The sequence below is a fragment of the Seriola aureovittata genome, chromosome 1, assembly GCF_021018895.1.
Source record: "Seriola aureovittata isolate HTS-2021-v1 ecotype China chromosome 1, ASM2101889v1, whole genome shotgun sequence".
Taxonomy (NCBI): domain Eukaryota; kingdom Metazoa; phylum Chordata; class Actinopteri; order Carangiformes; family Carangidae; genus Seriola; species Seriola aureovittata.
Window position 1 is genome coordinate 16,955,703 of NC_079364.1, and position 27,174 is coordinate 16,982,876.

General features: G+C 38.3%; 1 protein-coding gene across 10 annotated transcripts in view; it reads right to left on the minus strand.

The window, feature by feature from the left end:
- The window catches only part of tcf12 (transcription factor 12), an 84,563-nt gene that overhangs the window by 55,851 nt on the left and 1,538 nt on the right, over positions 1 to 27,174 (minus strand). For 8 of the 10 annotated variants that reach the window (XM_056395795.1, XM_056395635.1, XM_056395718.1 and 5 more), the window contains exons 1-5: positions 19,772 to 19,932; positions 18,875 to 18,962; positions 18,595 to 18,667; positions 8,577 to 8,650; positions 3,115 to 3,217 (exon numbers count right to left, since the gene is read on the minus strand). In XM_056395795.1, the coding sequence (XP_056251770.1) occupies positions 3,115 to 3,217; positions 8,577 to 8,650; positions 18,595 to 18,667; positions 18,875 to 18,946 (322 nt within the window). In that variant the 5' untranslated portion in view covers positions 18,947 to 18,962; positions 19,772 to 19,932. Of the gene's footprint in view, positions 1 to 3,114; positions 3,218 to 8,576; positions 8,651 to 18,594; positions 18,668 to 18,874; positions 18,963 to 19,771; positions 19,948 to 27,174 lie in introns of those variants that run through there. The other 2 variants (XM_056395099.1, XM_056395193.1) reach the window with 2 other exon arrangements.

The window sequence follows — 27,174 nt, forward strand, 5'->3', positions numbered from 1 at the left end:
AGGTCTTTAATGTCTAAATCCAGTGCATATCAACTATAGCATGTGCATGTACAATCCAAACTTTCTCTACCATATACAGACCCAATTCCAACCACATGCTAATCATAATATACAAGATCAGAACACAGTGTAATACATAGTTAACTACTGTTTGCCTCCGGTTTCTTTGATCTGCACTATTACTGTTATTTTGACTTTTGGTGGGTACATGAGACAGCAGCAGCATATTCCACAGAGGTCACAGAGGATCAGACTTTCACAGTGGATTGTGCAGCGGAGTGGTCTGTTTTTCAACTGTTGCTCCTCCAGATTGATCTTGTCCATTGTGTTCAAACTCTAGAGATCTTTAAATCAAATAAATTAAATCTGTAAGCTGTTTAGCCAAGCAGTAGTATGAATGCTCAGTTAATGGGCAAGATGAGAGAAATGGCTTGACTACAGTGAGGACTGATATTCTTTGCTAGAGCAAAAGAAAATATTTCAGTCAGTTGTTTTTCCAAAGGAAAATCTAATCACTGTTGCATTTTCAAAATACAAAGCATGGTTTAGATTGACTGTGCTGATATACCAGACTAAACATATTCATGTAAATGTGGAAAGTATGACATTAGGGTTATGTATTGGGCACTTCCCATCAGGGACAATACACTGAATAACAGGCAGGAAACATAAATTGGTCCTAAGGGCTCTGACACACCAAGCTGACTGCCGGCCACCTCTGGGTCATTTCTGAATGTCTGTAGCCATTTATCGTCCATAGTTTCTGCCACACAGTGTATCTGACAGTTTACTTACTTACTCTAGGCAGACCTCACGGTAGCAGTTTGGCCAACTCAGCATGTTGAATTCATGGTGGAAGATGTCAGGGAGGCAAAGCTCTCTGACTGGCTTTTAAGTCTAGCAAGTCCATGATTACGCCACTTTAGTGCACTTTTAAGTTTTAGCGTCTGCCTTGATTTTCCCTTTAAAGCAAGCAAATCTAGAATTTCACACACCTGACAGAACACCTGTTGGCGGCCTCAGCAGTTCAGGAACTACTCAGTATGTTTGGATGCCACCTGACTTGGAACAATCCATTGAGCAGTTCAGAAACTGTAGAGACTGAATGAATTCAGCCCTACTTCTACTTCAAGATCAACTGGAGCCCTACCTACGAGCATAACTGTGTATTTCATGGTTGCATGGTTGTTCTACCCTGTTCGTTGATAGGTAATAACCCTCCAGACATGATTTAATGGCGTTGCTGAAAACTCCATAAGTCCATGTAAGTCCCAAATATTATTGTGGAAAAACAGTTTAATAAAACCATACTCATCTTGAATTCCAGGCATGAGATAAGCACAGGCAATTCCAGTTTACAATCATACCGTCTAAATCTGACATATCACTTCATCAGATCAAATCCATATTAGGCAGCTCATAAGTATAATTACAGACGCAACTGAAGTGCGGCGAGATATCCAGTGTATGTGAAGCAGTCATGTGATCAATTACAAGAATGATAACATTTTGTTTCAATTCAGCGGCAGTCATTTGTGAACTAATCGCTTTGCTTGGAAACCAGTCTCCAGGGCCATTACATAATGAGCTGAGATGTAGTTAGCCATAAAACTGTCGAGTGGTTACACATCACAATGATGCCAGGCCAAAGAGCTGGATAACATACAGCCTTTAATTGTTATAATGGGAGAACATATTGCAAGTCAGTAATAGAGTATGTAGTTGCAGAAGGGGGTATTTTTTGTGATCATTATCAAAATACAAATTATAATTTGGTAGAAATAAATACAGCCACATATTTGTGTTTAGGAGGAAAATAAAATACAATAATAGCTAGAATTACCGCCTCGCGCTTGTATGCCCCCACCCACCAAGTTCATCCTTTACCATTTGAATATAAAATGTCATCACTTCATCATTTTATCCTATTTGATATTTGTGTTAAATTATGTAATAATTAGCTTCATGGCCAAAACATGTTTTTGAGGTCACAGTGACCTTGACCTTTGACCACCAAATTCTAAGTAGTTCATCCTTGAGTCCAAGTGAACGCATGCATCAAATTTGAAGAAACTCTCGCACAGCGTTAGTGAGATATCGCATTCATAATAATGGGATGAACGGACGAACGGACGAACGGACGGAAAACGGACGGACGGACGGGACACTATGTTTATTGTAGCAAAACCAGTAAAGTGACACAGGACATGCCTCCACAGGCCTGGTTCAGTTGTTACACCTGAACGCTGCAGTGAAAACTTTTAAGCGAGCAGAGGAGTCCAAGGAGTTTTTAATGCATGAACAGCTGAAACGTCCAGCTTCTGTCATTGCAAGTGGAAGTGTAAATGCAAACTTGACTAAAACTACAGTACTGAATAAAGAAACCATGTTTAACAAAATTGAGTAACAAACTCACTTTGATATAATTATTAATCTTAAATAACAACCAGTTTATTGATAATGGGGTGATAGAAATAATCCAATAGGGTTGTGGAGGTACATCGGACCAGAAAGGTCAAGAACCAGTGATCTAAGAAACACTATAATTAAAGGGAGTCACTGTTCCCAAAGTTAAATATAAAACGTAGAAAGAGAAATCTTCCTATCTATATCAGCAAACAAATGAAATGATGAGGATTATATGATAAACCCAAAGGCAAAGACCACAAAAAAAGTAACATTCAATAATCTACATTAAATTCAAAATGTCTGATCTTTCAGCGAGAGGGTCTTTGGTACAACTGTCTGTTTAACCTCACACCCAAAACACACAAAGCCCTGCTGCCAATGGAAGTTGCTGAGGGCAGTTTTGATGTCTAGGAGACAGCTTCTTATGACGGAAAGCTATACTGATGGCGTGACTTCTAGCCTGGGGGAGGGTCATCACAGGAGGAGGGAGAGGGAGATACAGAGAGGGGAGGGGGATTAAGGGAGGAAATAAAGACAGCAGGAGATGGGGAAAAAAAATAGCCCTGTAGCCTGGCAAGACTTGCAGTAGTGCTACCTCCAGATGCAAAATGTGCCTCAACCTCAATCAGACCATTTATTTTACAGGACGTCTTTCCACTACCAAAGGGCATGTGACGGGTGAGTTGAAGACAATCATTTACTTACCCATTATGTTCGAGTTCATAAAAGGTGTCGGAGACAATCCTTCATGGGGCACTAATCGACTGTCACTCAAATGATCACCGTAATGAGGGCTGTCTGCAAAACCCTGGGGGGAGAGATCAGAATATTAAGCACATTATTGGGCAACTTCACTAATTGAGCGCTATGGCATACCACTAATTAGTAAGAGGAGAGCACAACTGGTCGGTTATGCCAATGAACTGTCTGCTCTCTTGTACGTAATTGCCCCAAAAAATTAAAGAGACAGAGCAGAAAAACAGATCTCTATATCTGTAACTGGTGGTGCACATTAATGGATCAGAAATCCATAATACATTCTAAACCCCAGTATTTGCCATAAATCGTTACACACATCAGCTTCATATGCCAACTTACCATCACCAATAAACACATAAGAGCTGTAAACATTTGCAAGTTTGTGTCAATTGCTTAGCTCATAGAAAACAGCTGGACCTGTAGGAACCTTAGCTTTGTCTTTCTTACAATACATCTATAAAACATCTAAACCCTAAATATTCATTTTAAAGTTTTCTTTTTGGTTCTACCAGTTTAGCTATATGATAACAGGTTTATACACTATTTCATGCATGTAGCTCATAAGAAAATGTTGTTTAATACAAGGGGAAGAAACAGAGAGATGCGATCCTACATCATTCCCAGGTACCTGCAGCTTAAAAAAATTGCCTTTTTCTCCTGCAGCTTAACAGTGCCTTTTCATGACAGTTATCAGCTTCCGGGGCTTAGGTCTAAATATCGGTCACAGTATGGTTTTTGAAAACTCGGGGTCCCATGTAATAAAAGATATTCCGTTACAGTGCTAATCCCAAGCCCTGTGAAAATCCTCCTGTGCTCCAGTCAAATACAGCTCCCCAAACTACATTAACTCCCACCAGAGGGACTGAGCAGCAGTGGGCTTGCATTTCTATAGAGCTATTTTCACCAACTCATACCCTTTGCATTCAACATACAGTAAAAAAAAAAAAGTAAATCTTATTATCCATCTTTTTTTGTGAGTGGATGGTGATGGAGTAATATCAAAGGCAGTGGAGTGCTGTGCTGTGTCGAGGGAATCCTCAGAGATTTCCTATTGTGCTTCTGCCAGGCCGCACACACTGTTAATCACACCATGAACAGACTCAATAACAACAGCGGCCCCGTGAGAAGCTCTAGCAAACTAACACACACACACACACACACAGACACACATGGACTTACACACAGCTAACCTCAGCAAGCAAAAACCATTTGAGGAAAGGAAACGCTTAAAAGAATAGTTCAACATTGTGGGACTTACTCACTTTCTGGCAGTGGTTAGATGAGAGGTTTGATACCCTCTCATATTGTCCATTAAATTAGTATGTTAGCTTAGTTTAGCATAAAGCGTGGAAGGGGGAAACAGCTTTCGGGTTCTGTCCAGTGATAAAGAAACACCTACCAGCACCCTTAAATCTCAGTTTAATCTGTATAAATATCTTATTATAATATCTTATTATAATTAAAATTATAATATAAGTGTAAAAAGAAATAATAAGAAATAGACTGGCACAAAATCTGCAAAATTACAACTGTTGTATTTACACTTGAGTTTGTATACGGATTAAACAAACAACATACAGAGTGTAAGTTAGAGAGCTTTAGAGCTGGCTGTTTCCCACTGACTATCGCCTTCAAATTAATGGACAGATGTGAGAGTGGTAGTGATCTTATCATCTAAGTCTTTGCCAGAAAGGGATTTAGATATTTTCCAAAATGTCAAATAATGTTCTTTAAAATGAATCTTAGAAAGCACCTGATGGTAATGAACACTTCAGGTCTTCTTTGATCGTTACAACTACCACTGTGGAGCAGGAAAAGGCTAGCAGGGTAGGTTAGCAGAGCAGGAAAAGGAGGTGGGGGGATAATGGTCAATCCAGGCTCACTGTGCACGTTTGTGTGTCAATGCAAGCACACTGTGTTTGCTCCTATGGGATCATTAGATCATCAATCACAGATCCTTCATCATTCCCAAACACTGGTGGCCTACATCTATCCAAGACACTAACACACGCTGTCATCTCTGCCACGGGGCTACATTAGCACTACTGGCTAAATAACTGTCAGATCACTGTGGCAGCATGCAGACCTGAGATCACACCTTGTCCCCCAATCACTCGCCACAGCATTTAAAAAGTCATCTCTTCCGCACTCTGTGCTGCATCCCAGGTGAACGTGTGGCTGCATGTGGCAGCTTGGGAAGTGATGATATGGTCATGATGGATGTGTGTGGGGTCGAGTATCAAGTCGGGGCAGGGCACTGGGGAAGTGGGGGTTGTTGTGCGGTGGCGGTGGGCACAGCCCTGACTGTCAGACCGCCAGCCTACAGCCACAGCTGCCCAGGATACAGCGGCTGGCTGGGAGCCAAGGTCAGCACGGCAGGGCTCGGGAGTGTTCACAGTCGACTGATCACACACTCGTAGCGCACCAGCTCAAACAAGCTCAGGGACAACGCTGAATTCCCTTTGTAACTGACTGAAAGATGAAGCACTGAGGATTTCTTCCAAGAGCCTTGGACAGACACTGTGAATACAGCGTAGATTAGGAAATTTCAGAAGATAGTTCTCACTTTAATCAATTATCAAATTCTTGTTCAACAAAGTAATGAGTTGAAACTTGTCGCTCTGAAACACATTTCATCCTCCATGAGCAAGGTTTAAAAGAATAACACTTGAGTCAGTTCTACAGCTCAACGTTGTTGTTACTTCTGCCTTTAAAACCAAGGAAAAGTAGAATTAGGGTCTTGACAGCGCAGGAGACGTCTTAAAATCTCAGGAACAAAAAAAACTCTGCAAACATTTAGAAACAAATCCTAGAAGGGTTGACTTGAGGGCAACTCGACTTGGTTGTAGATAAAACATTTCAGCTCTCATCAAAGAGGTCTCTTCATTTCTGAGCGTCTGGTGAGAAGTTCCAGATATTTAACCTCAGTGGCGTCATTATCAAGGTCATTGATGTCACTTGGTTTGTTAGTGGTCCTGGCCGTTGTAACGGCAAGTCAAACCTCTGTGGTAGTTCTCGCTACAGTAGGTATCTCCAGGACCACATTTTGCCATGATGACACACACCCACTCAGACTCAGACTCACAAGGTGAAAACGATATCAGCCCCACTTCTGCAGCTGGTAATAAACTGGTTCTATATTGGAGGTCACCAATGGTTGGACGGCAGTCTGGATCTGGAACCAGATCCAATAAATTATTGACAATGATTCAATTTTGACTGAGTGTTTCTATTGTAACCAGCACAGCTTTTCTAGCCTTTATGGCACTGGTCACTTGATGCTACTCATTGAGACTTGAGTCAGTAAGAGAGCTTCACACAGGAGAGAGTCGAGACGAGAGTTGGAGAAATAAGTGGGAAAAGTAGGAGAGTGGTTAAGAGGGAAAGAAAGAGAATATGGTAAGATTTGAATTAAGAGGAAAAGGGGAAGATACACTGTCCATTTCATTTAAAGATTAGGCACTTTATTTTAAAAAACACATTTCTAATAAGCTCTTTGTTATGTAGTTATTATATTATTACCATTATTACAGCCCTCGGTCATAGCTGTGATGTGAATTATAAAACAGTCGTAAAATGCATCTTTCATTGAAAAAACTGAAATCATTTAACAGAGTTTTATAGACCACGAGGTTCATAAGAAATGTCACTCACTTCTTGAAGCAGGATAGATAGGATATAATTTTATACGCTATATAAATCAAGTCTGTATCAATATAAGGTGTGTACGCAGCTGTGTGTGAGTGTGGAGAATATGGCATATGAGTGTTTGAGTGCACGCCTTATGGAGGCGCAAACAGCTGTCTGCTGGCTGATGCTGTGCCTTGCAATGTCAGAAACACTCATTTATATGCACCTGGAGCAAAGATATCTCAAGCGTCTCTGTCTTATAATTCAAATCAAGCTGCCTATGTTACCATAGCCTGTAGATGTTCATTCGGGAAGGGCACAGAGAAATAAACAAGGTAACGCAGCCCGAGTGGCTCTGACATTTAACTGAATTCTAATAGAAAGTGACAGGAGATTGACATTAAATGAAATTCATACAGGGCATCTAGAACAACCAATGTGTGAGAGACAAACAAACAGGGGAAGAGCTGTTCACACTTGCTCACACTTCGACTAAACAATGGAAGTACAGTTTAAACATGCAATGTTACCCATTATTATGTTATTATTATACAAATGCATCACACTTGAAATTATTTTGAGCATGACTTCCCCTTACAAAAAGCAATAAACTAAAATAAGGCTACAGTGATTACAATGAATATTTAACTCAAATATCTAAGTTAATGTCAATAATTTACACTGCTTCAAGGGAACTAATGATCATTTTAAAATGAAATTCTCATTTTCTTCTTCTGTGTAGATCTGTGATCGTAAACAAAATGTAATTATACAGTCTGAAGTATTGAATTGCTCAGAAGCACAGAAGACTGACCTTCCTTGCACAGTGCAGAATAATAAAGCAGCTTCATATCAGTCCTAGAGTATTTGGATGTACAACAGAAAACAGTTTAAATTTGTGTATTTCTCGCAGAGGGAATTTAGTTTTTTTAAATAGGCTACTTTTGAAAATATGGCTGTGGATGAATTGGTTCATTTTGGTTCAATTTACCCCTTGCTGCTTCAGGGCAGAGGCAGGAGTCATGTTTCCCAGCATTCAGTCAAATAGTAACTGGTTGCCATTTTCAGTGACAAATAAAATTTACTGTAAATAAATTACAATAAATTATCCGAATTTCCCCCAAACCTAATGGGTTCTTCTGTGGCCCAGACCCCATTCTTCCACCAACATCAGTGCAAATTGGATCGGCACTTTTTGCCTAATCCTGATGGCAAATAAACAAACATGGATGAAAACAGAACCTCCATGGTAGAGGTAATTAGAGCTACAACGATTACTTGATTAATCACATCATCGCTTGATCCATAGAAATTTAAGTAGAAGCTATTTTGATCACAACACAGAGAATTCTCTGAATCCAGTTTGTTAAATGTGGGGATTTGCTTTGTTTCTCTGTTTTATATCATTCTAAATTAAATATCTTCGGATTGAAAGTTGTACAAAACAAGACATCTGAAGATGTCGCCTTTTGCTCTGAGAAACTGGGATGGGCACTTGTTCTCTCTTTTATTTTTTGACATTTGGCAGGCTATATCAGATCCATGAAACTAGTTTTGCATACCATCTGCACAACAAATTCAGATCGGCAAAAAGAAAAACAGCCATCAGTATATTAAGCCCTACATTCTGTCACAGAGAAATATGTCCATTACAGGTCATACAACACGGCATTGTGAATGTACCATTTTGATGTAATGATGTTGAATGTAATGTGTTAAATGATGCGCTGTGGAGCAGAAAGGTCATTCAAGAGGTGGTAAGCTGTCGGTCATCTTACCCGGGCGGACTCGTAGGAAGGGCTGGACTCGCCACCTGGGGCCCAAGACGCTTGGTTGGTCCGCTCATCCATACCTGTCAGAGACAGAGATTCACAACTCAGTCTGCAAGTCCAGATTACTCATATAGTTGAATGTACATGCCGTACTACTACATTCTCTGTACCTCTCTCTCTCTCTCTCTCTCTCTCTCACACACACACACACTCACAAACACACACACACAGAATGAAGACGTTGTGAACAACTGAATCACAAGGACAAGGATCTGGTCATTAACTACGCAGTGTCTCTGTGGTTGTATTCAACAGGAAGGGGCCTCACAACCACAGTCAGAGGTCAAAATCATGAATCCACTTGCATTCTTCAGAGGTGACCTGCATAAATGTTGGCAAAGACTTACATCATATCTAAGGTCTGATTAACATGTCACTCAAGTAAGTACTATAATAGTCAAAGTAATGCCACATTATCTCCCTTCATGACAGGGATATGATTTTACAACTTAAATATGTTTTTCCCATTTGGAAATGAAAAGGAAAAATGACTCATTAATATCCTCAAGGATTATGTTTCATGACACAAAAATAATTTTTAATGGTGTCATTTATTTACATGAATCGTAGCCAAAGATAAGAGTTCTTTTATATACCTCGACGTAAAAAAGAAGGAAGTTACAGCTTCATGATTTGGCATTGATGTATGCCAGGCTACGTCCAAACAGCTGAGCACTGAAACTTAATTTAACAAATTTTTTAAGTTAAAGAAAACCTCTGTGTTTCAGAAGTCAAACAGAACAGAATAACAAAACAAACCAAATAAAATCAATAACTCAAACTAAACTGCGAAGGTAGACCATCTGGCATATGTTCAAAAATATAATAACTGATCTTTACAATCTAATTTATGTGATATAGTCAGTAAAAAATATTTGATGCCTCAATTGTTCCTGCTGTATGAGACAATATTGTGTTGCAGTAACAGCCAAAGTCCACGCAAACAAAACATAATTGCAGAGCAGGTAAAGCATCAACATTCTCCAAGTTATTGATTGTCCCTGTTGTAATTTAATCTGTCTCCGTAAAATGCAATACCGTTTGTTCATTTTCAACTTCAAATATAAAAAAATATCAAGTTGAAAGAAATTGTGTATGCTCAGGAAAATAACAACATAGCAAGCAGCAAACAGAACTTTTCAATATTAAACATATTTTTAACCTTAAAATGTAACAAATGGTATGTCCTAAGGTGCCGCCACACAGCAAGCTTTAGCATTTAATTCAAGAAGCAGAATTCATACGACTGAAATAAACAACTGCAACAAAAGCAGAAGTAGGATATACGCAGCAAAAAGCAAGCCTGCATGTAATCACAGATCAAAACTTGTTCAACTTGTTCTCTGATTCAAAAAGTGTAGCTCCACATAAAGACTATAGCTATTAATTCAATTCAACTAAGTTTAATGCAGCTGAACTGGTTCTCTCTATGCATCAGTAAAGGTATTCATTTCATACAGAGCTCTTCAGTGTTACAAAGACATGATGGAAATGTGTTATGATATTTGAAGGTACCACAAATGAAGACCATGGCCAATTTGAGATGTGATAAAATTCACATTTTGTAGACGCTGTAGATGCTAATTTTGCAGTATAACTACACATGTATTTTCATACTGCCAATCAATTCTTAGTCAGAAACTTCTTGCAGATCTAATTATATACTTAACCAGAAAGTCAGTGACATATCTCTGACCAGAACTCACGCTCCAGTGGGCAAAGTTCAAGATGAGTTTCATCCTGACAACATGATGTTTTACTGATTGCACGCGGCAGATTCATTTCCTCTTCTTCAGTGTCTTTATGGAAAAAACGTATACTTCATTTGCCTGGGTTATCATTCACATTCATACTCGTGTTACTGACTGAACTACTAATGGTGACTGCTACATGTGTAACTAACAGCGCATGGGTCTAAATTTTCTTAGTGTGACAACACCAGTGTGACATTTTGTAACTCAACTGAGGCCCTTCACACGCTGAATGTAACAATGGTCAGTGTTTGCTCTCTGGGCCACTGGCTGTCATCTCGTCTGATTACCATCTCTTACCAGGGCTCAAGGGTCCCCTCTCTTCTCCTTGCACAGACAGCCGGCACAATAAGATTACTCACTGACACGAAAGAAAACACGAATGCACTGGCTATAATGTAAAGATAATGAATTAGGAGAACCGATGCAGCTCTTCTGCTGAGTACTCTGTGTCAAAGATGTTCAAAAAAAGAAAGGAGAGCCATGCTGTTTAATGCTGCAATAATCACAATCGTTTTATTTTCACACTGAACCAAATTAGTGTCAAGGGCCTTGCAGTGATGGACCCATGAATTAACTCTAAACTCTATACTCGCAGTGCTATCAAGCTTTTTGGCCTCTTTTAGCTCACTGTTTGGCAGAGCCACACATTTACATTACTCACAAATGACCATGTCTCCAGCAGCAGCAGCAAGCAGCTAAAAAGCTCTGAAAACTCTACCAAACTGCATGCAGACAAAGTTCGAGACTAGCTGGTGAACATATACTCTGTTGTCAGTTTATTAGGTTTAGTATGTACAGTCATGAAGGCTATAATGTTGAATTATCCACTGTTACAAAGAGGTGTTACTAATATATATTCACCATTTAAATCACTGAGGCTAAATATCTAAAGCACCAGCTACGGTTACCGTTGTACTGTTGTAATACATCAGATGGGTTTTAATCATTTTCTAATGAAACAAATAATAGTGAACTAATATAGATTTGTAGAAACTAAGTAGAGAATTTCACCGTTGGACGACCCGACATGATATATTCATGTTTGGTTACATTTTGGGTCCGTTCCAGAGGAAAAGGGTGGGCTAGTGAACGTAACAAAGCTTTAGATGAAAGATGGCTGCACTAGAGGGAGGCCCTTGAGGGAAATTATCATCCTGTCTCGCTTTGTCCCGGTCACTACTTCCAACACTGCATGAGGATTCAATCTTATGCATTTACTTGTGATGGACGTTACTACTGCACTTGCAGAGAGCAGGCTTTTTAAAAAACACTTAACTAGAAAAACCATATTCAACTATTTCATTAGAGGCCATATTGTGGATACACTTTGTATCCTTGAATGTAATAAGTATGGTGACCCTCGTGAATTTTTATAGCCTGCATTAATTAAAGACACACAGATGAGATGTAAGTAGGATTCAGAACGCACAAGAACTTTAAATCTGATCATTAACTATACAGTTTAAATTTCTTGTAAACCTGTGGTGAGAATGTGGAGGGCTGACGGAGTAAGCACAGATGTTGTTATAATAACTGACTGCTGATTTATTACAGTCTCTACTGGGTCATTCATAAACAGATACATATTTCCCAAGCCGTTAATTCAGTAAAAACCCAACCAACAGAAAGACTAAGGCATTTTTTGCACGAACGGAGAGATTTCAGAGACTTGAATGAAATACTCCTGATGTCACATCATCCAACAAGGCTGAAGTGCTGGAAAAAGCCACCTTATCATACAGCAGGGGAAAAAATGTCCAAATATCAGCTTGTTAATTTACAATTTCACACCCAGTAATGATGCCTCATCTCGGTATTCAGTGAATAAGCAAGGACAGGCAGTCCCACACTGAGGAGCCAATCTATTTTCTCCATTTAAAGTTTATCCACACGTAACCTGAATGGTTTGGTTAAAGCAAACTTTGGTGAGCTTTCCCATTTACTGTAGTACTACTCATTTGGCCTTGTGTGAAAGTCGTCAATCGAATTGTGGTGCAGTAATCCTTCCAGTTTAACATGCAGTCAATATGCAGTCTAATAATACTAATAATGCTCAGTTATTTCTTCATGAGCTCTTTGTGACACCAGTGAATAAACACAAAAGAAGCAATAAATGCACAACTTGTTGTCAGTTACCAGAATTTGATTTCCCCACATATTTGCATGAAGCACCGCTGATGCAGATGAAAGATGAAGATGAAAGACTGTCCAATCAGTGAGTTACCTGTCTATATGCCTTTTTGTTTGCTCCTCTTGGTTCTGTTGTAAAACGTCAGTGTGAACACAAATGGGATCAAATGAACCAAACTACAGTGTGAAAGCTCCCTTAAACACAACAGCATAACACGCACCGTTTTAAATTATCTACCTAACAGTGCCTTTACTGCTGTTAATATCAAGTAATACATAGAAAGCATAATGATGATGTTTCTTGTTTGTTTGTTTTTGATTCATGAAAACTGGATCTGTTTATGATTTGTCACAAAATACCTTGAAAGATGTTTTGTTTTATTTATTAGAAAGTTGAATTGTATGGATAGAAAGAAAGAAAGAAAGAAAGAAAGAGAGAGAGAGAGAGAGAGAGAGAGAGAGAGAGAGAGAGAGAGAGAGAGAGAGAGAGAGAGAGAGAGAGAGAGAGAGAGAGAGAGAGAGAGAGAGAGAGAGAGAGAGAGAGAAATTACAGGTAAAACCAAATTAGTTCTGAATAATACAGAAAACTATTGTAAAAACAGAAGCTTTAGCATTGTCAAAAGCCACAACAATGCTGGATATTTTCATTCTTTTAAGAAAACATGCTCAAAATACCCAAGATCTAAATCAGTAAATACAAAGCATTACATATTTACAACAACTGAATTTACATCAGAATTTAAACTGGCCAAACAATTTCACTCAGGACATACAATGAAGAAGAATAATTTAATATAGTTTCAACATTAACTCATAAACACCTTTAAATACCTTTGGACATAAGGATAGGCTTCATCTATTAACACCTGAATCTGATTAAGGAATCTATAAAATCCAATTCCTTCTTGTATCGAACACTTCCCGTCACGCAACAACAGCTGGCAGCAAAGCTACGGGCCCAGAGGTAAAAAAAAAAAAAAAAAAAAGAAAGAAAAAACACCCAAAAAAACATCTGGTCCAGGCAGCATCTTGAACGAAATGAGAAATGAGAAATGTCAGTTATTGAAAAACGAGTTAGCCTGATTCCCAGCACAGATTATTTCTTATTATTTCCTATCCGTATATGCAAAGCCCCCTCCACTCCCTACAAAAATATTGATTATTAAATATGTTTGATAAGAATATGAAAATAACTCTCCAACTCTGTATAACTTTGAACAAGCTTTAGTGCAGTTTGATTAGTTTAAGACCTGCCTCCAAAAAGAACATAATGTATTGCACCTAAATCACACTGGGTTTATGCTACAATGTCTCACAATAGGCCACAGTCACATTTTGGCAAGTTTTAATTCCCATCCATAAAACCAAAAAAACACTCCTGTTTTGCTGACTTGCAGAGAGTCTCTGGCTCTACAAGGTAAAAAGGTTTCTTGTATAAAAAGAGAGCAGTACTAATGGTAAAACCAATGACTGCATCACATGCATGTATACAAATAGTGAATGTGAATTACAAACTAGACTGAGATAAACCAAACAGTTTCCACAGGGACACAGGGTCAGAAAGGGTATTTCATGTCTCAGGCTTCTATTTCTCTGTATAAATGACATTAACTTGCCTGTCATTTAGGGCAATATTCAGCACCAGGCCTTAAATTCCTGGACAAAGAGGCAACATTCCTCTTCGCAGAGAGTCAGAGAGAAAGAGAGAGACGGAGCCAATTGATTTGGATGAAGACTATTTGACTTCAAGTCACAACACTGGCCAAGAAACAAACAATCATATGCTGTACATAGTAAGATATTATGATTTATGGAGATAGGCGAGGGTGAATCAGAAATATAAGGTACAGTCAACACAATTTTTAAAAATCTTTATTTAGAACTTTTTGAACTATATAAACATATCAGTAAACAACACAAAAAACAGACAGACAAAAACAGAATTACCAGAACAAAAAACAAATGTCCATGCATGCCGAGATACACCATCTCCAGTGTCTGCAGCCACTGTAATGTACAATAAATGTCTATACAGCCTGAAAGTGACACTGTCCTTACACAAATGCAATCCAGATGTGTTCAAAGAGTGTGTTTTAGTAAAGGTGTCTTAAGCAGTTCAAATAAACTGTACACAGAGCCACTGTCAGAGGGTCACACAAATCACCTGTTAAACACCAAGTCTGCTTGCTTTTTGACATAATCAGTGAACTTGAAAACCAAATTTTTACAATTTTACAAAAACAGTTGCCATCACTATTTTATGAGTTTTTACTAAGAGACGGACTTGGCTGTTTTTGCTTCATGTATTGGAAAACAATGTTAACTTATCTCATGCTTTCATATTGTATATATCAATTAAACCTATCTTTATTTTACAGACAAAAAGTGAATCTGTAAAGAAAGCTAGAGTGAGAAATGACTCGTATCACATAGGACTGTGCTCCAGACTCTCTGTTGTTACAGGCCTCAAAGTGAGGCGGCACTGACGTTCTTTGTAACTGCACTCAGCAATGAAACAGGTCACAGTGCACAGTTATATTTTGTTTTTTTTGTTTTGGGATCCAACGGACTGACAAACCAACCTACTCAAGCTGCTGGTCACTGCTGACAAATGTTCCACCACATACCACTAAATGAAAATTACCCATTTAACAGCAGTCATCCACTGCCCCACTACGCTAAAGAGTCAATGGCCTCATCAAATTTGCATCATCAACACAGCTGGAAAAGAGAAATGATGAGTCTCTGTTAGAGCCACTTTGGCTATTTTTTCCAATCCATCTTTCTCTGGCATACTTTTGAAGGGTCTAGCCGGTCCCACTCTGCCTCAATTATCTGGCTATGCCCAGCTGAGATACAATAATCCAAACTCTCATTCCCTGCAATTTCCACACTTGTGTCTGCACACTCACTTGCCTTGTGTTCACAATCACTTATGTAGGTGCTTCTTCCTCTACCTTGAGGATCAGAGCACACACTGTGGGCTGAAATGAGGAGGGATTTACCCACTATAGCCCCGATACATTTTAAGGTAGAGCAGTTCATTTTGACATCTTTATCTCTTATTTGACGAGTTTTGCAATATTTGTCAAGAAATGAAGGGAAAAGAAAAAGAAAAAAAAGAGTCAGTGTGACCACTTTTCATTAGTAGCACATTTACATCAGAATGTATTTAAGCAGATGCAGACTACATTTTGTTTGCTGAAATTATAATCCACTCCAGGAGTCACAGTCAAAGTTATGTAGTTGCCTGTCTGATTAAAAAAGCGATGCATTTCAGATCTGGATCAAGATCAGCCACAAAAACTAACTAAACACTAACAATCTAAATAAATAAATAAAGTATTAATAAATAAAAAAACACAAATTAAATTTATTCCTTTCCATTCTTTTGATGCAGAGCACATCTTAATTTCCTAACCACCAAACTATAAACAATTAAACAGTCCACAACAGGGTTTCAACAGGGTCTTCATTAAGTAGGGGTAATAATTAAGATCTGATTTATCACGTACTGTACATTCAGACATTTGAGGATGAAACGCGCTGCACACCACAAGCCATTAGAATGCAACTGTCAGTGTGTTTGAGTTCAGTCACACTAGTAGCGTTTCATTTTGTTTTCAGTTCAATACAGACGAAACAAACAGGGCACTGATCATATCCAAGAATAAACAGCTATGCAGATCTTTCTCATCAGTGTACACCATCATTTAAGCCATTGTATATGCAAACAGGAAATATCATGTGCTGCGAAATTATCAGATTAGTATGGCTGCCTTCTAAAATGAATCATATACAAATGAAGTTTAAGCTGTTGACAAGTTGAGCCTGGCAAATTCTGTTTTTTAAGGCCGTTAGAGATAGTTGATATTTGTAAAAAAGATCGATATATGGGCTGATATTTGATTTTTACAGAAGATATGGTTATTTCACAGTTGTGACATTTTATAGCTGAACAGACTTGTTTCAAGAGTTACCATAAGATAGTAACATAATAAGTAAAATGTATAAATAAAACCATTAACTTTAATTAGGCAAAGTATCTTGTTTGCAGTCATGTCCAAATTTGTTTATAATTTTTGTTGGAATTGGTACAAAACAGCAGCCCGCATTTCGACTTTGTTATGTTTCTAAAGGACAAAGCTGGTCACCAGACAACAAACAGCAATGACAAAGAGCTTTGGCTGTGACACACATTTCTCCTGACAGTCTCCAATTCTTTTCTGTTGCAAACAAAAAGCACCATGCTGATGCTGGTCTATTTTGGAAGTCACGGAGTGCAAGGCCCAGCCTAAAGGTGGCTGTCCACATGATGTCCACATCTTACTTTATGAAATCATACAGCACATAGCTATGCCTTCTCAATACAACACATGGCTGACATCAGTGTTTGAGAGCAAACTCACTTCTAGTAAACAGTCAGTATATAGTCAATGCAATCTGGTTTTTAAATCCTGCATATGGTTCTACTGAACAATAACCACTAAAGAATCTAAAGTTTCACTATGTATCATCAGCGTGTTTTAGATATGATACAACAACCTGGCTTGTGAAAACATTTCATTATCCACAATTAGAAAATAAACAGTCAGTAACCAGCTTATTAGATATAACTGTATATAATATGATGTAATCCAGTAACAAAGTCCTGCGATACATCCTGTCTTTGACACTTTCGTGTTGACAGTGGTTCAGAAAGGAGATGATTCCACTCTACAGTCATTTAAGAGGTGGCAGTTAGTGGTGTTGTTGTGCTGGACTACATCATCTTAAAATGTGTCTGATATTTTGTCCAACTTAAATAAAAACACCCCTGGTATAATTCTTAAAAAAAAAAAAAAGCAATGATCATTTGAAACCTTTGTGTCATTAATACATAATGAACAATGAACATCTCAGTTTGACTAGAGTTTCCTTGTCATTTGTTTTACTGAAGAGAGAACACACACCCTCCTCACTTCAATGATTAGGTATTCTAAAATTAATCCTCACAACTCTATAGTTCATGTGTGACAGCTCTGTTCTTGTTTCTTTGTCTTTTTGTTCAGTTTCCACTCAATGTGTGTCTTTCGTTTCACAGATAACTGACTACAACGAGGCTTTGTAGATGAACACAAAACATGCTTTCAGAAAACATAATGCTTGATTGTTGACTTTCTCTAGGAGCCCATCAGACAATAGATGTGCTTCGGATTAATGTCCTGTAGCATTTATAGCTAGGAAGCGATCCAGAAGCAGGGAATCTGAACTCTTGTTATCACAACCACACCATCCACAAACTTGTTCAACTATAAAGACGATCATAGATAATCAGAAAAAAGACCAGTGAGCTGTGGAAAAGACAATCCAACATGTGTGTATATGAGGGCTGTCAGCAGGACTGAGCAATTGTCAAACTGTTTCTTGTCAAAAAAAAAAAAAAAAACACACTACATAATAAGTGATTGAGAGGATGTCTCACAATCCCATTAGACTACAATTCACTAGCAGCTCCACCTCTGATTGTGTTCACAAGAACCTCACTCAGACATTTTAATTAATCTAAATCAAAACTTCCCCCCAACACGCCTCACAGCAGACCCTGATAAGAACATACTGTATTGTGTCTGGGAACACTTGCTGCACTGACAACAACACACCTTGATCAAAGCAGTCAAAACATGCCTGATTTATGCCTTATTAATGCATCTGACAGCAGGGTAAAACATGAATGACATTCACTGTATTACACCTCAAAGGCAATTAGCTCAATAAAATATTTACACATGTCTATGGCCTACGTAGTGCTTTGTTCCACATCTTTTTCCAGGTGGGAAGCTCATGTTTCAGGCACCAGATGTGAACAGCGCGCACAAGCGTCACTCAGAGGAGGGAAAAGAATCACATGCAAGATTGGAAACTAAGACCATTTTCCTTCAGACTCCATTTATAAATAAACCCAAACACCATTTAAACAACAGTAGAAGTCAGTAAACAACTGATTTTGGTGTGCAGATATATGAGTCATGCAAGCAGGAATAGAGAAAGACTATATATTAGAGGGATTACTGCAATAGGTTTGAGGGAATGGATCCTACCTGATGCACTGAACTGACTGCTTCCAAGTGTGGTGGGCCTGTTTTTACCTCCACTTACAGGTGGAGAGAACATCTGAAAGGAAGAATATGGACATATCCCTACAATTAAGAGCAAATACTCAACTGTGTAAAAGAAAACATTCAGACGATCAGTTACAATTATCCTCAAAGTAAAATCATATTAGTCAACAATCATCAATTAGTCATGCTTTAAGCCTATGAAGTTCTCACACCTCTAAGCCCTCGGAGCTGAAAAAAAAGGAGTGAAAAGCCATCCTACCGCACTAAAATCCAGCAGGTCACTTAATTCCTTGTCTGTTCCGAGAGCGGCAATCCGCTGCTGAGGATTCATCCTGGCGATCTACAACCTGCAGAAGACAGAGTGCACCAGGTCACATCTTTGCTGCTTTATTTAACGGGGGGCGGGGGGGGGGGGGGAACTAGAGCCACGGGAAATGACTTCCATGAGAGGTATTTGTTATGGATGCAGAATAAAGACCATCACTGTGAAGTAAAGTTGGCTGTGGCGTTGCATCACACAGAGACACTGACAGTGCTGCCACATACTAATTGATCAAATGGTGCAAAGATTTTGTTCGCACACATGTAGTTTTTCCCTGTACACTGCGCTGATTAAAAGGAGATAACGCCGTTGGTGGGAGCTCTGAATGGCTGGCACAGCTTGCCGGGACCTGCAGCATCGCATTATTGCAGTGTTTCTCTGTTAAAAAAAAAAAAACACCGCATGCTGCTGGTGAGACATTTACATAACTCACTGACTGGGCTTTCACTGACGATGTAAATGTCAGTGATTTGTGTGGCAGATTTTCCAAACAAAACGACGGTTAATCTTAGCGGAGGCACCTAACGTCACTTAGGCTAGCTGGCTAACGCTAACTGCAGTTAGTTGTTCATATGGATTGAAATAGCTAGCAAGCTGCAACCAGCTGCAGCGGTTTTGTCCATGTAGACATTAGTACAGAGAAGACGGTGCCGTCCAAACGACTGAAACATAAATTACATACTGCTTCAAGATAAGTAACACAGCCAAACAAATATTGCAAATGACAGTCTCAATCCCTTGCTCCAGAACACAAAACGCAATGATGGTCTTTCTCAACTCCCAACTTCTTTCACAGGTCCGAAAGCTTTTAGTAAACTCCCACTGATAATTTACCTTTTTTCCGACTAAAATCCCGACTAGGGTGATCTGGTGAAGGCTCGCTTTCTTGCAATACGCCTCAAAATAGCGAAATATGGGTTTAAAGACAATACCTGGGAAAATTTCCTCTATATATATCAGTTACGAGTTTCCCTTAGGCAGACATTTTTGCTTTGCAAACGCCTAAGCACCACGATGACATTGGTTATTGTATCCCTCCGCCGAGCGCAGTGACACGCTGGTCCCACACAGCGGGAGATGCTGTGAGAGTCAGCGCACACACCCCGACACACCACCCGGTTATCTCTACTTTATTACTATGAACACTACATCTAGTTCAGTTTAACGGACTGTATTGTCTCAGAAATCTTGGCATTTGAATACTTGCAACACGGTGTTTTCATTTTAAATAAGCTATATTCAAAGCTTTCTATCAGTTGTTATATTTTTAAACATTGTCCATAGTTTTTTTTTGTCTCACAAAGCTGTGTGTGTCAAACATTCCCCGCAGCAGAGGGATGCAAGCACTGCAGAAGGACCTAGATTTAATCTAAAAACTTTGCCTACCTCTTTCAGTGCTTGCAATTAACTACTACGTGTGTTCAGAATAAAATAATAAATCATTTTTATTTGGTTTTTCAAGCATTTGTTTTTTTTTCAGCTGTTTTCATCAGTTGTTGTATCGAGAGTGTTGGGCGATTTACGCCTTCCTTTCTAATTAGTCCATTGGTTTACAGTATCACTTTCTTACATGCAATTAAATTTATGCTTTTATAGTTGGCATTTATTTTCAGCAATAGCCATTGAGTGTATTTACATTCTGCTGACTATATGCAGGTCTGCCGGTCTTGTGCATAATTTAAATAGGATACCATTTCACAAGAAACGATATATGCATGTACTGGACATGATTGTGAAATACGACCACAGCTGATCTTTATAATTTAGCTATACCACATACTATGTATACTCAATATTTTACTGCAGCCAAAATAATGCCTCATTATTTCCTCACTGTAATGTTGTACCTAATTTTTGGCAGAAGCAGCCATTTTTAGTTCAATAACTAACCTTACACAGAAAAGACATAATTCCACTTTATGATATTTTAAATTGACAAGCACAGAATTATATAACCATTCGCCTAGTTTGCTACATTTTCTTTCAGAAATCTAGTGTCTCTGGCATTTTACATTTGTAGAACCACAAAACCTCCATATTTCTGTCTCAGTCCAAAGGTGCGGTCCAGCGATTCTACTCTAACACACTTTTTTTTGTCTAATTCAGTGAATGTCTCCTTAGGTCTACTCGCTGTCTGCTCTGGGTGTGCTGCAAAATACTGGCTCTGTAAAACAACGTGGCCTGGACCGAGTAACACAACACTACTCCAGCCAATCAGCAACAGGGGGCGTACGTGATTGTGCACAGGACAAGGGAAAGAAGAAAATGGGAGACGGCGGGGGAGGGAGCAGCTGGAGAGTAGATGTATAAGTTGGAGCAAGAGATGGTAAAGCTGCCGAAATTAACATGATGAATTCCTCATGATTGCATAGTCAAGACGGAGAAATGGCCAAGAAACAGGCAGAGAGGAGAAGGTCAGCAGAACAAAAACTGAAAGAGAAGGGCTATGATCAGGCGAGGGGGAAGACCCGTGTCCTTATCGGTGAGGCTGTCCAACCGGGGAGAGACCTCCGAGAGTTGAAAGGCATGAAGGTGGAAGCAGACGGTGCTCTGTTTCTGCTTGACAGCTGGGTGACAGAGCCAATGGGTCAGTGGGGACTGAAGGGAGCTGTGTATTTGTTTGGCTGTTGAATTCTTTCTCCAGAATCGCGCATTTCTCCCTTTTATCAAGTGACCTGACGTTTGTGAAAACCAGTCAAGTCAGTGACCGCTTGCATCTTGTATGGATGTAGGGGATTCTGATGCCTGTCTATTCATGGTGTAATGGTATGGGTGCTTGGAACAGCCAAAAAGGAAGCAGAAAGACAATTAATTTCACATTTGATAAACGACATTATATTGCACATTGTGTGAAATCCAAATTTTTGTACTGTACTGACTTTTATTTAAAAATAGAGCTCAAAATTAGTATCATGAAATATTCATATGTGTTATAAGAAATCTTTCCCTCACAGGTAACCTGAAAGTTTCAATGAATTCATGTGCACGCTGACTGTACAAATGTTCCTATAGTTTTATGGTACAGTTTTTCAGTAATCAAAATGGAAATTCAGTTTAATTTTACATTATAGCACGTTTATAATTTCTCCTATCAGAGCTTATTAAAAATAAAGGTGACATGAAGCATTAACAGATTCCTGCTGAAGATGACCCTGTACTATGTCCATGTCAAATTTTATGTGATTTTACTGTAAACTTTTTGGGGAAAATTAAACTGTTCAGGATCTAGTATTTGCAAAAGCAAAATGAATAACTTTATGTTATTTTCACACATTACCAAATCCTGCAAAAACAAAAAACAAAACAGATACAAATATGTAAGGTGTTCATATTAATAGAATAATGTAAATGAGAGCAGATAGTATTACATTATGTAAAACAGTGGAATGCTATTTTTTATCAAAGTAATACATAGCCTAGAACTTATATGAACGATTGTATGATATGATATAACAAATACATTTCATTTAGAACAGCAGGTACAAATTTAAATATTTTAAAATGTATACATCACAAAGATATGATATCTTAACTTTTAGGGGTACAATAAGTTACAAGAAAGAAATCAAGTTCATATAAAATCTGAATAATTTTCATGCTTCTAGTCCTTTTTTATTTCATTCATATTTATTTTGTGAATCTATTCACTTTTTTAGTGCTTTTTAAACTTCATATTATTTTAATTTTGTTATACGGTAGTAGTTTCATTATAAAGTAGAGACTATAAGGAGTTGTTTGTCATAAATTAGTGAAATAGAGCTACCTTAAATGAATCTATTTATGTGGACATTGAATTTTTTGTTGAGCTTATGCTTTTATTCTGAAGGGTTCAGACCAGAAAGTGTTATGGCTGTGTTAGGAAAGAATAAGGGACATTTTCCTTCATGGTAAGAAAATGGGTGAAAACAACGCAACCCTATAAAGCTATTAATGAAACATCAGCTCGCAGTGACAAAAAAAATCTAAACCAGTCCGTTGATCTGAAGGTCTGAGAGTGAGAGAGGAAATCAACTGCCAAAACAAGGATAATTAAAGCTGCAGGGATAAATGATCTTGCTTCACAAGGTGGAGAAAATATATGAAATGATGGACATGTTGCTTTGGAGTGTGGAACTTTTACATTCAAGCCCTTGCAAAATGAGTCCAGACAATGCACATTAAACCAGTGCGGAAGAGGGGAGCAACCGTAGTGACAGAGACGGAGTACGCTACAGCAACTAGGAGTATGGTGGGAAAACCTAGGAAACAAGTCCTGGTTGTTCCAAACTTCTTCCATTTCAGAATTATGGAGGCCACTGAGCTCTTGAGTCTAGCAGTATTTTTGGTAACACCTATCATAATAAAGTATGAGACAAAGTATGATAAAACATTTATGCAATGGTTATGCAACTGAAATTCCTACAGTAAATGAGGACCAGGACCCACAGTAGGCCTATGTGCTGTGGCCTCGCCTCAGACGACCCTTGGCCCAATTTAACCTCTGCGTACCACACCAGATCTCTCACCTTTGGATACATAATTACAACTTCAATCCTTTTTCTTTTTTTTTCTTTTTTTAACAATTACGAAAGGTACACAGGTTGTAAGTTTGCATCAACACACAAGGGTAACCGCCAGCCACCCCCTCCCCCCATCCCTGTACAGCAGTGGCACTGAATCTCAAAGGTAAGCCTCTGTTTGATGCAAGCATATAAACATTACACACAATGAATTTTAAACTTTATCATTACATCATTACAGTTTGGTGTAAACAGAAATACTTTTGATAAAATTTGCTCTGTGGAATACATGCAGTTATTTGTTAACTATGAACACTGTGGGCTAATTTAAAATTGCAGTGCTGTTAAATAATAATTGGTCACCTGTATGTCGAAACTTAATAAGGTCTTCAATTCAGTGGCCCACTACTCCGCAGGACGAGGAAGTCTCCTGCAATAACAGTATGATACAGTATGACTTTGTAGCTGTGTATCTATCTTTCTAAATCTCTTACATGTATTTGTGTGATAGTTTGGCAGCGTCATCTGTAGATTAAGCATATTTGAAAACTAATTGCAGCATATTGTGATTTCTTAGTGTGTTGTATGTAGAATCACAGCAACATGTCATGGTGTACTTAAATATTTACCTTTTTTTGTTAAATGCTTTTCAAGTCCACAGTAAAACACAGTACTGTGCAGTTCTTCCACTGCGTTGGAACTACTTTTTCCTCTGAACTGGCGGGAAGCCAGACAAGAGGACTGCAGTAAAGTTGGGTTCATATTGGCTGCCACTGTGGCTTGGGGATACACACAAATGAAAATATCTATGTCTTTTAAAAGTCTGCTACAAATTTTAACCATCACTACTTCCAGCAACTGCCTCAGACTTTGAATTTCTGCAATTTGGGTAATTGAATAATTGAAACAGCAATGCAGACAGGCTTAAAAGCACTAGTTAACTGCAGCAGATCATAAATATACTGTATAGGGCAGACAATGGACAGTTGTAACAAAATATTATCCTACAGGCTTGTAGTGATAATTATCATATACCGTAACAGATGAATGGATCGATAGATAAATAAAATCTCAAATGTTGTTATCTGTTATAATATTTAATGGAGATACTCTTCAGTTTTGTTACTGCTTGAGTGGTTTAGTTGAACTGGTTTCAAAACCTGGCCTACAGGCCAGAGAAAACAGTTTGGTGTCTGTGTTCAGGCTGCATGAAGCAAAGGAATGACTGACGAAGGAGCAAGTGTCAAACTGAAACCGAAAAGACATAAGGTTGTTAAGAAGGCATGGGTGGTGAATGTTGAATGTGGCTGCAATCAGTGGCAAGTATCACTGACTGCAGCCACCTGGGTTTGACCGTGTCAGATGGGTTTGTTGTACTCAGCTAAGGCCAGAGCCAACATGTTAGTAATGACAATGAAAATTTATGCATGAACCTCATGAGAAACAAGTGGGGTGTTGGTGCATCACTTGGGGTTGCTCCGCCTATCTTATCCAGATGTTTTATCGAGTGTGGCCTGTTACACCTACAGTAGCTTCAGTCAACTCAATCCCAGAACCACCAACACTTTTGGCACCAGATCTTCACTCATCAGCACACAATAGACTGAATATAAAAACTACACCTTAAGTGAATACAGACTACACACTTTGAGTCTGGCTTTAACATTTTATCTGTCAACCTACAGAAAACATCAGATTGCAGCCTGGCAAAAACATATCTATAAATGCTGCTATGTGTGAACACATTGTGAAGTTAGGAGTTGTTGGCAACATGTCATGGGCTGTTCTGGTAATTATATTATTCCTGTTGACATATTTGGTGCAAGTGAATTACGTTAGATGACATTGTATTTTAGTCAATTTTAGTAAAGAAAAACAAAACAAGGTAAGATGTCTCTTTAAAAATAGGGTTCTGTCTCATTATGAATACACACTGTTTACAATGTGTGTGATTGCAACTTGAATGTGTTAAGCTGAAGCTATAACAAATATAAAACCAACTTCAACGGAAAGACTGCTGTTAAACTTACACTACATCCAATTACTTAATGTGGAAATAAGGTCATTGTTAAAAGGGTCATTATTAAAAATGTTTACTATGATGCTTATTACATATTAGTAACATAGCAAACAGCATTGTGTCCAAACAGTGTTAAGCTTGGCAGAGGCTGCTGACAGTTGTGCTTACTTTGCTGAATGGTTGACATGAGAGAGGTTTCCTGAAAGGAATTTTGTACCTGAATTAATTTAAGACAAATATACAGTATGTTTGTTAACTGTTAGAAAACAAGTCATTTCATAGCTCCCAATGTAAAAATCAGATGTAAATCAGACATCCCATGTAAATCTTCTGGACATAACTCTTCTGTACAGTAACCCCACTTATACAAAGTAGTTAAGTATTCTGAGACAGATTTTGCCTAAAACCAAGGAAATAAAGGGCCCAAGCAAAAAGCCAGTGGACACTCCAGCACCACAAACAAACCATGTAGATTTTGGAGGAGAGGTATCTTGGATTTCCATGATTTATAACTGAAGATAATGCCGTACAATATGTATCAACAATAAAAAACACCACTGAACATATTGTACAAGGGATACCGCACTGCTCAAACACATGATGAGTTCATGTCCAGTTTATAGTGCAGCCCTGAAGACAGCCATTTTTTAATAGACAACAAAAATGTTAAACTTCTAAATCAAAACCAACCCATCATGCAAGAGATTAAAGGATAATCTGTCACCTAACGTAAGTTTTCTTATATTCATATTGAAACATGAATCTATGGGGGACGTCTCCGCCCTTTATTATTAATTCCAGACTGCCACCTGTTGGACAAACTGAGATCATCCAAACTTCTCCAGATGTTCTTCACCAAATGAAAATACCCACATAAATATATAAAGATAGTTTCAACATAGTTTTGTTGTTTATTTCCAACATTTCACAGATATTGGAAATAAAGAAATTAGTAAACAAAAGTCAAAACCCACAGTGAGAATTTATTGTAAATACGTTTTCACACCTGTATGGTAATTTTAGAAACATGAACATATTGTCTAAGAAAGCGTGATCATATTACCTTTTTTCTGTCCTCTTAAAAATGCACTTAGCCTTTAACCCACACACTAAATCACCATTATGCAAACAGAGTAGATTATTGCAGCCTGTACCTGTCAGAGGGGTTGCATCCATTTATTGTGAAATAATTTTGCAATTTTTTTTTTGAAAAAACAATTCTTCCTCCTGAAAGGTGTGTAGTTTTTTGGCAGGTCAATTGATGTGAAAACAATATTTTATAACAATGAAGGTAGCCTACAACACCTCTCAATATACACTAACAAAATGCAGTTCAACAGCATGACAAACTACAGCCTCCTAAATGACCATGAAGCTGAATCAACAAATAAACCGTTTCAACAAAAACTCAAAACTCAATTGCGTTCCTAAACATACTATTTCATTTTGAGCTTGAGTTTTAATATTTCACCTCAAAAACAATAATTTGACAAGTAATGCTCAGCACAAGATCAATAATGAAATTGTTTTAGGGCTTTTCGACATGGAGGACTTCAGTTATTAAGAATTCAGTTATCATGTGGCCTACTTGAATGAACATGCAAAATGGGAAACCAACTCCCTGTGATTCTGTATTTCACTTTAACAATTAAGAAATTAAGCCAGACCAACAGACTCAGTGTGGGTTTTGCTTCTCTTTGTTCCTGTTTTGCATCTCT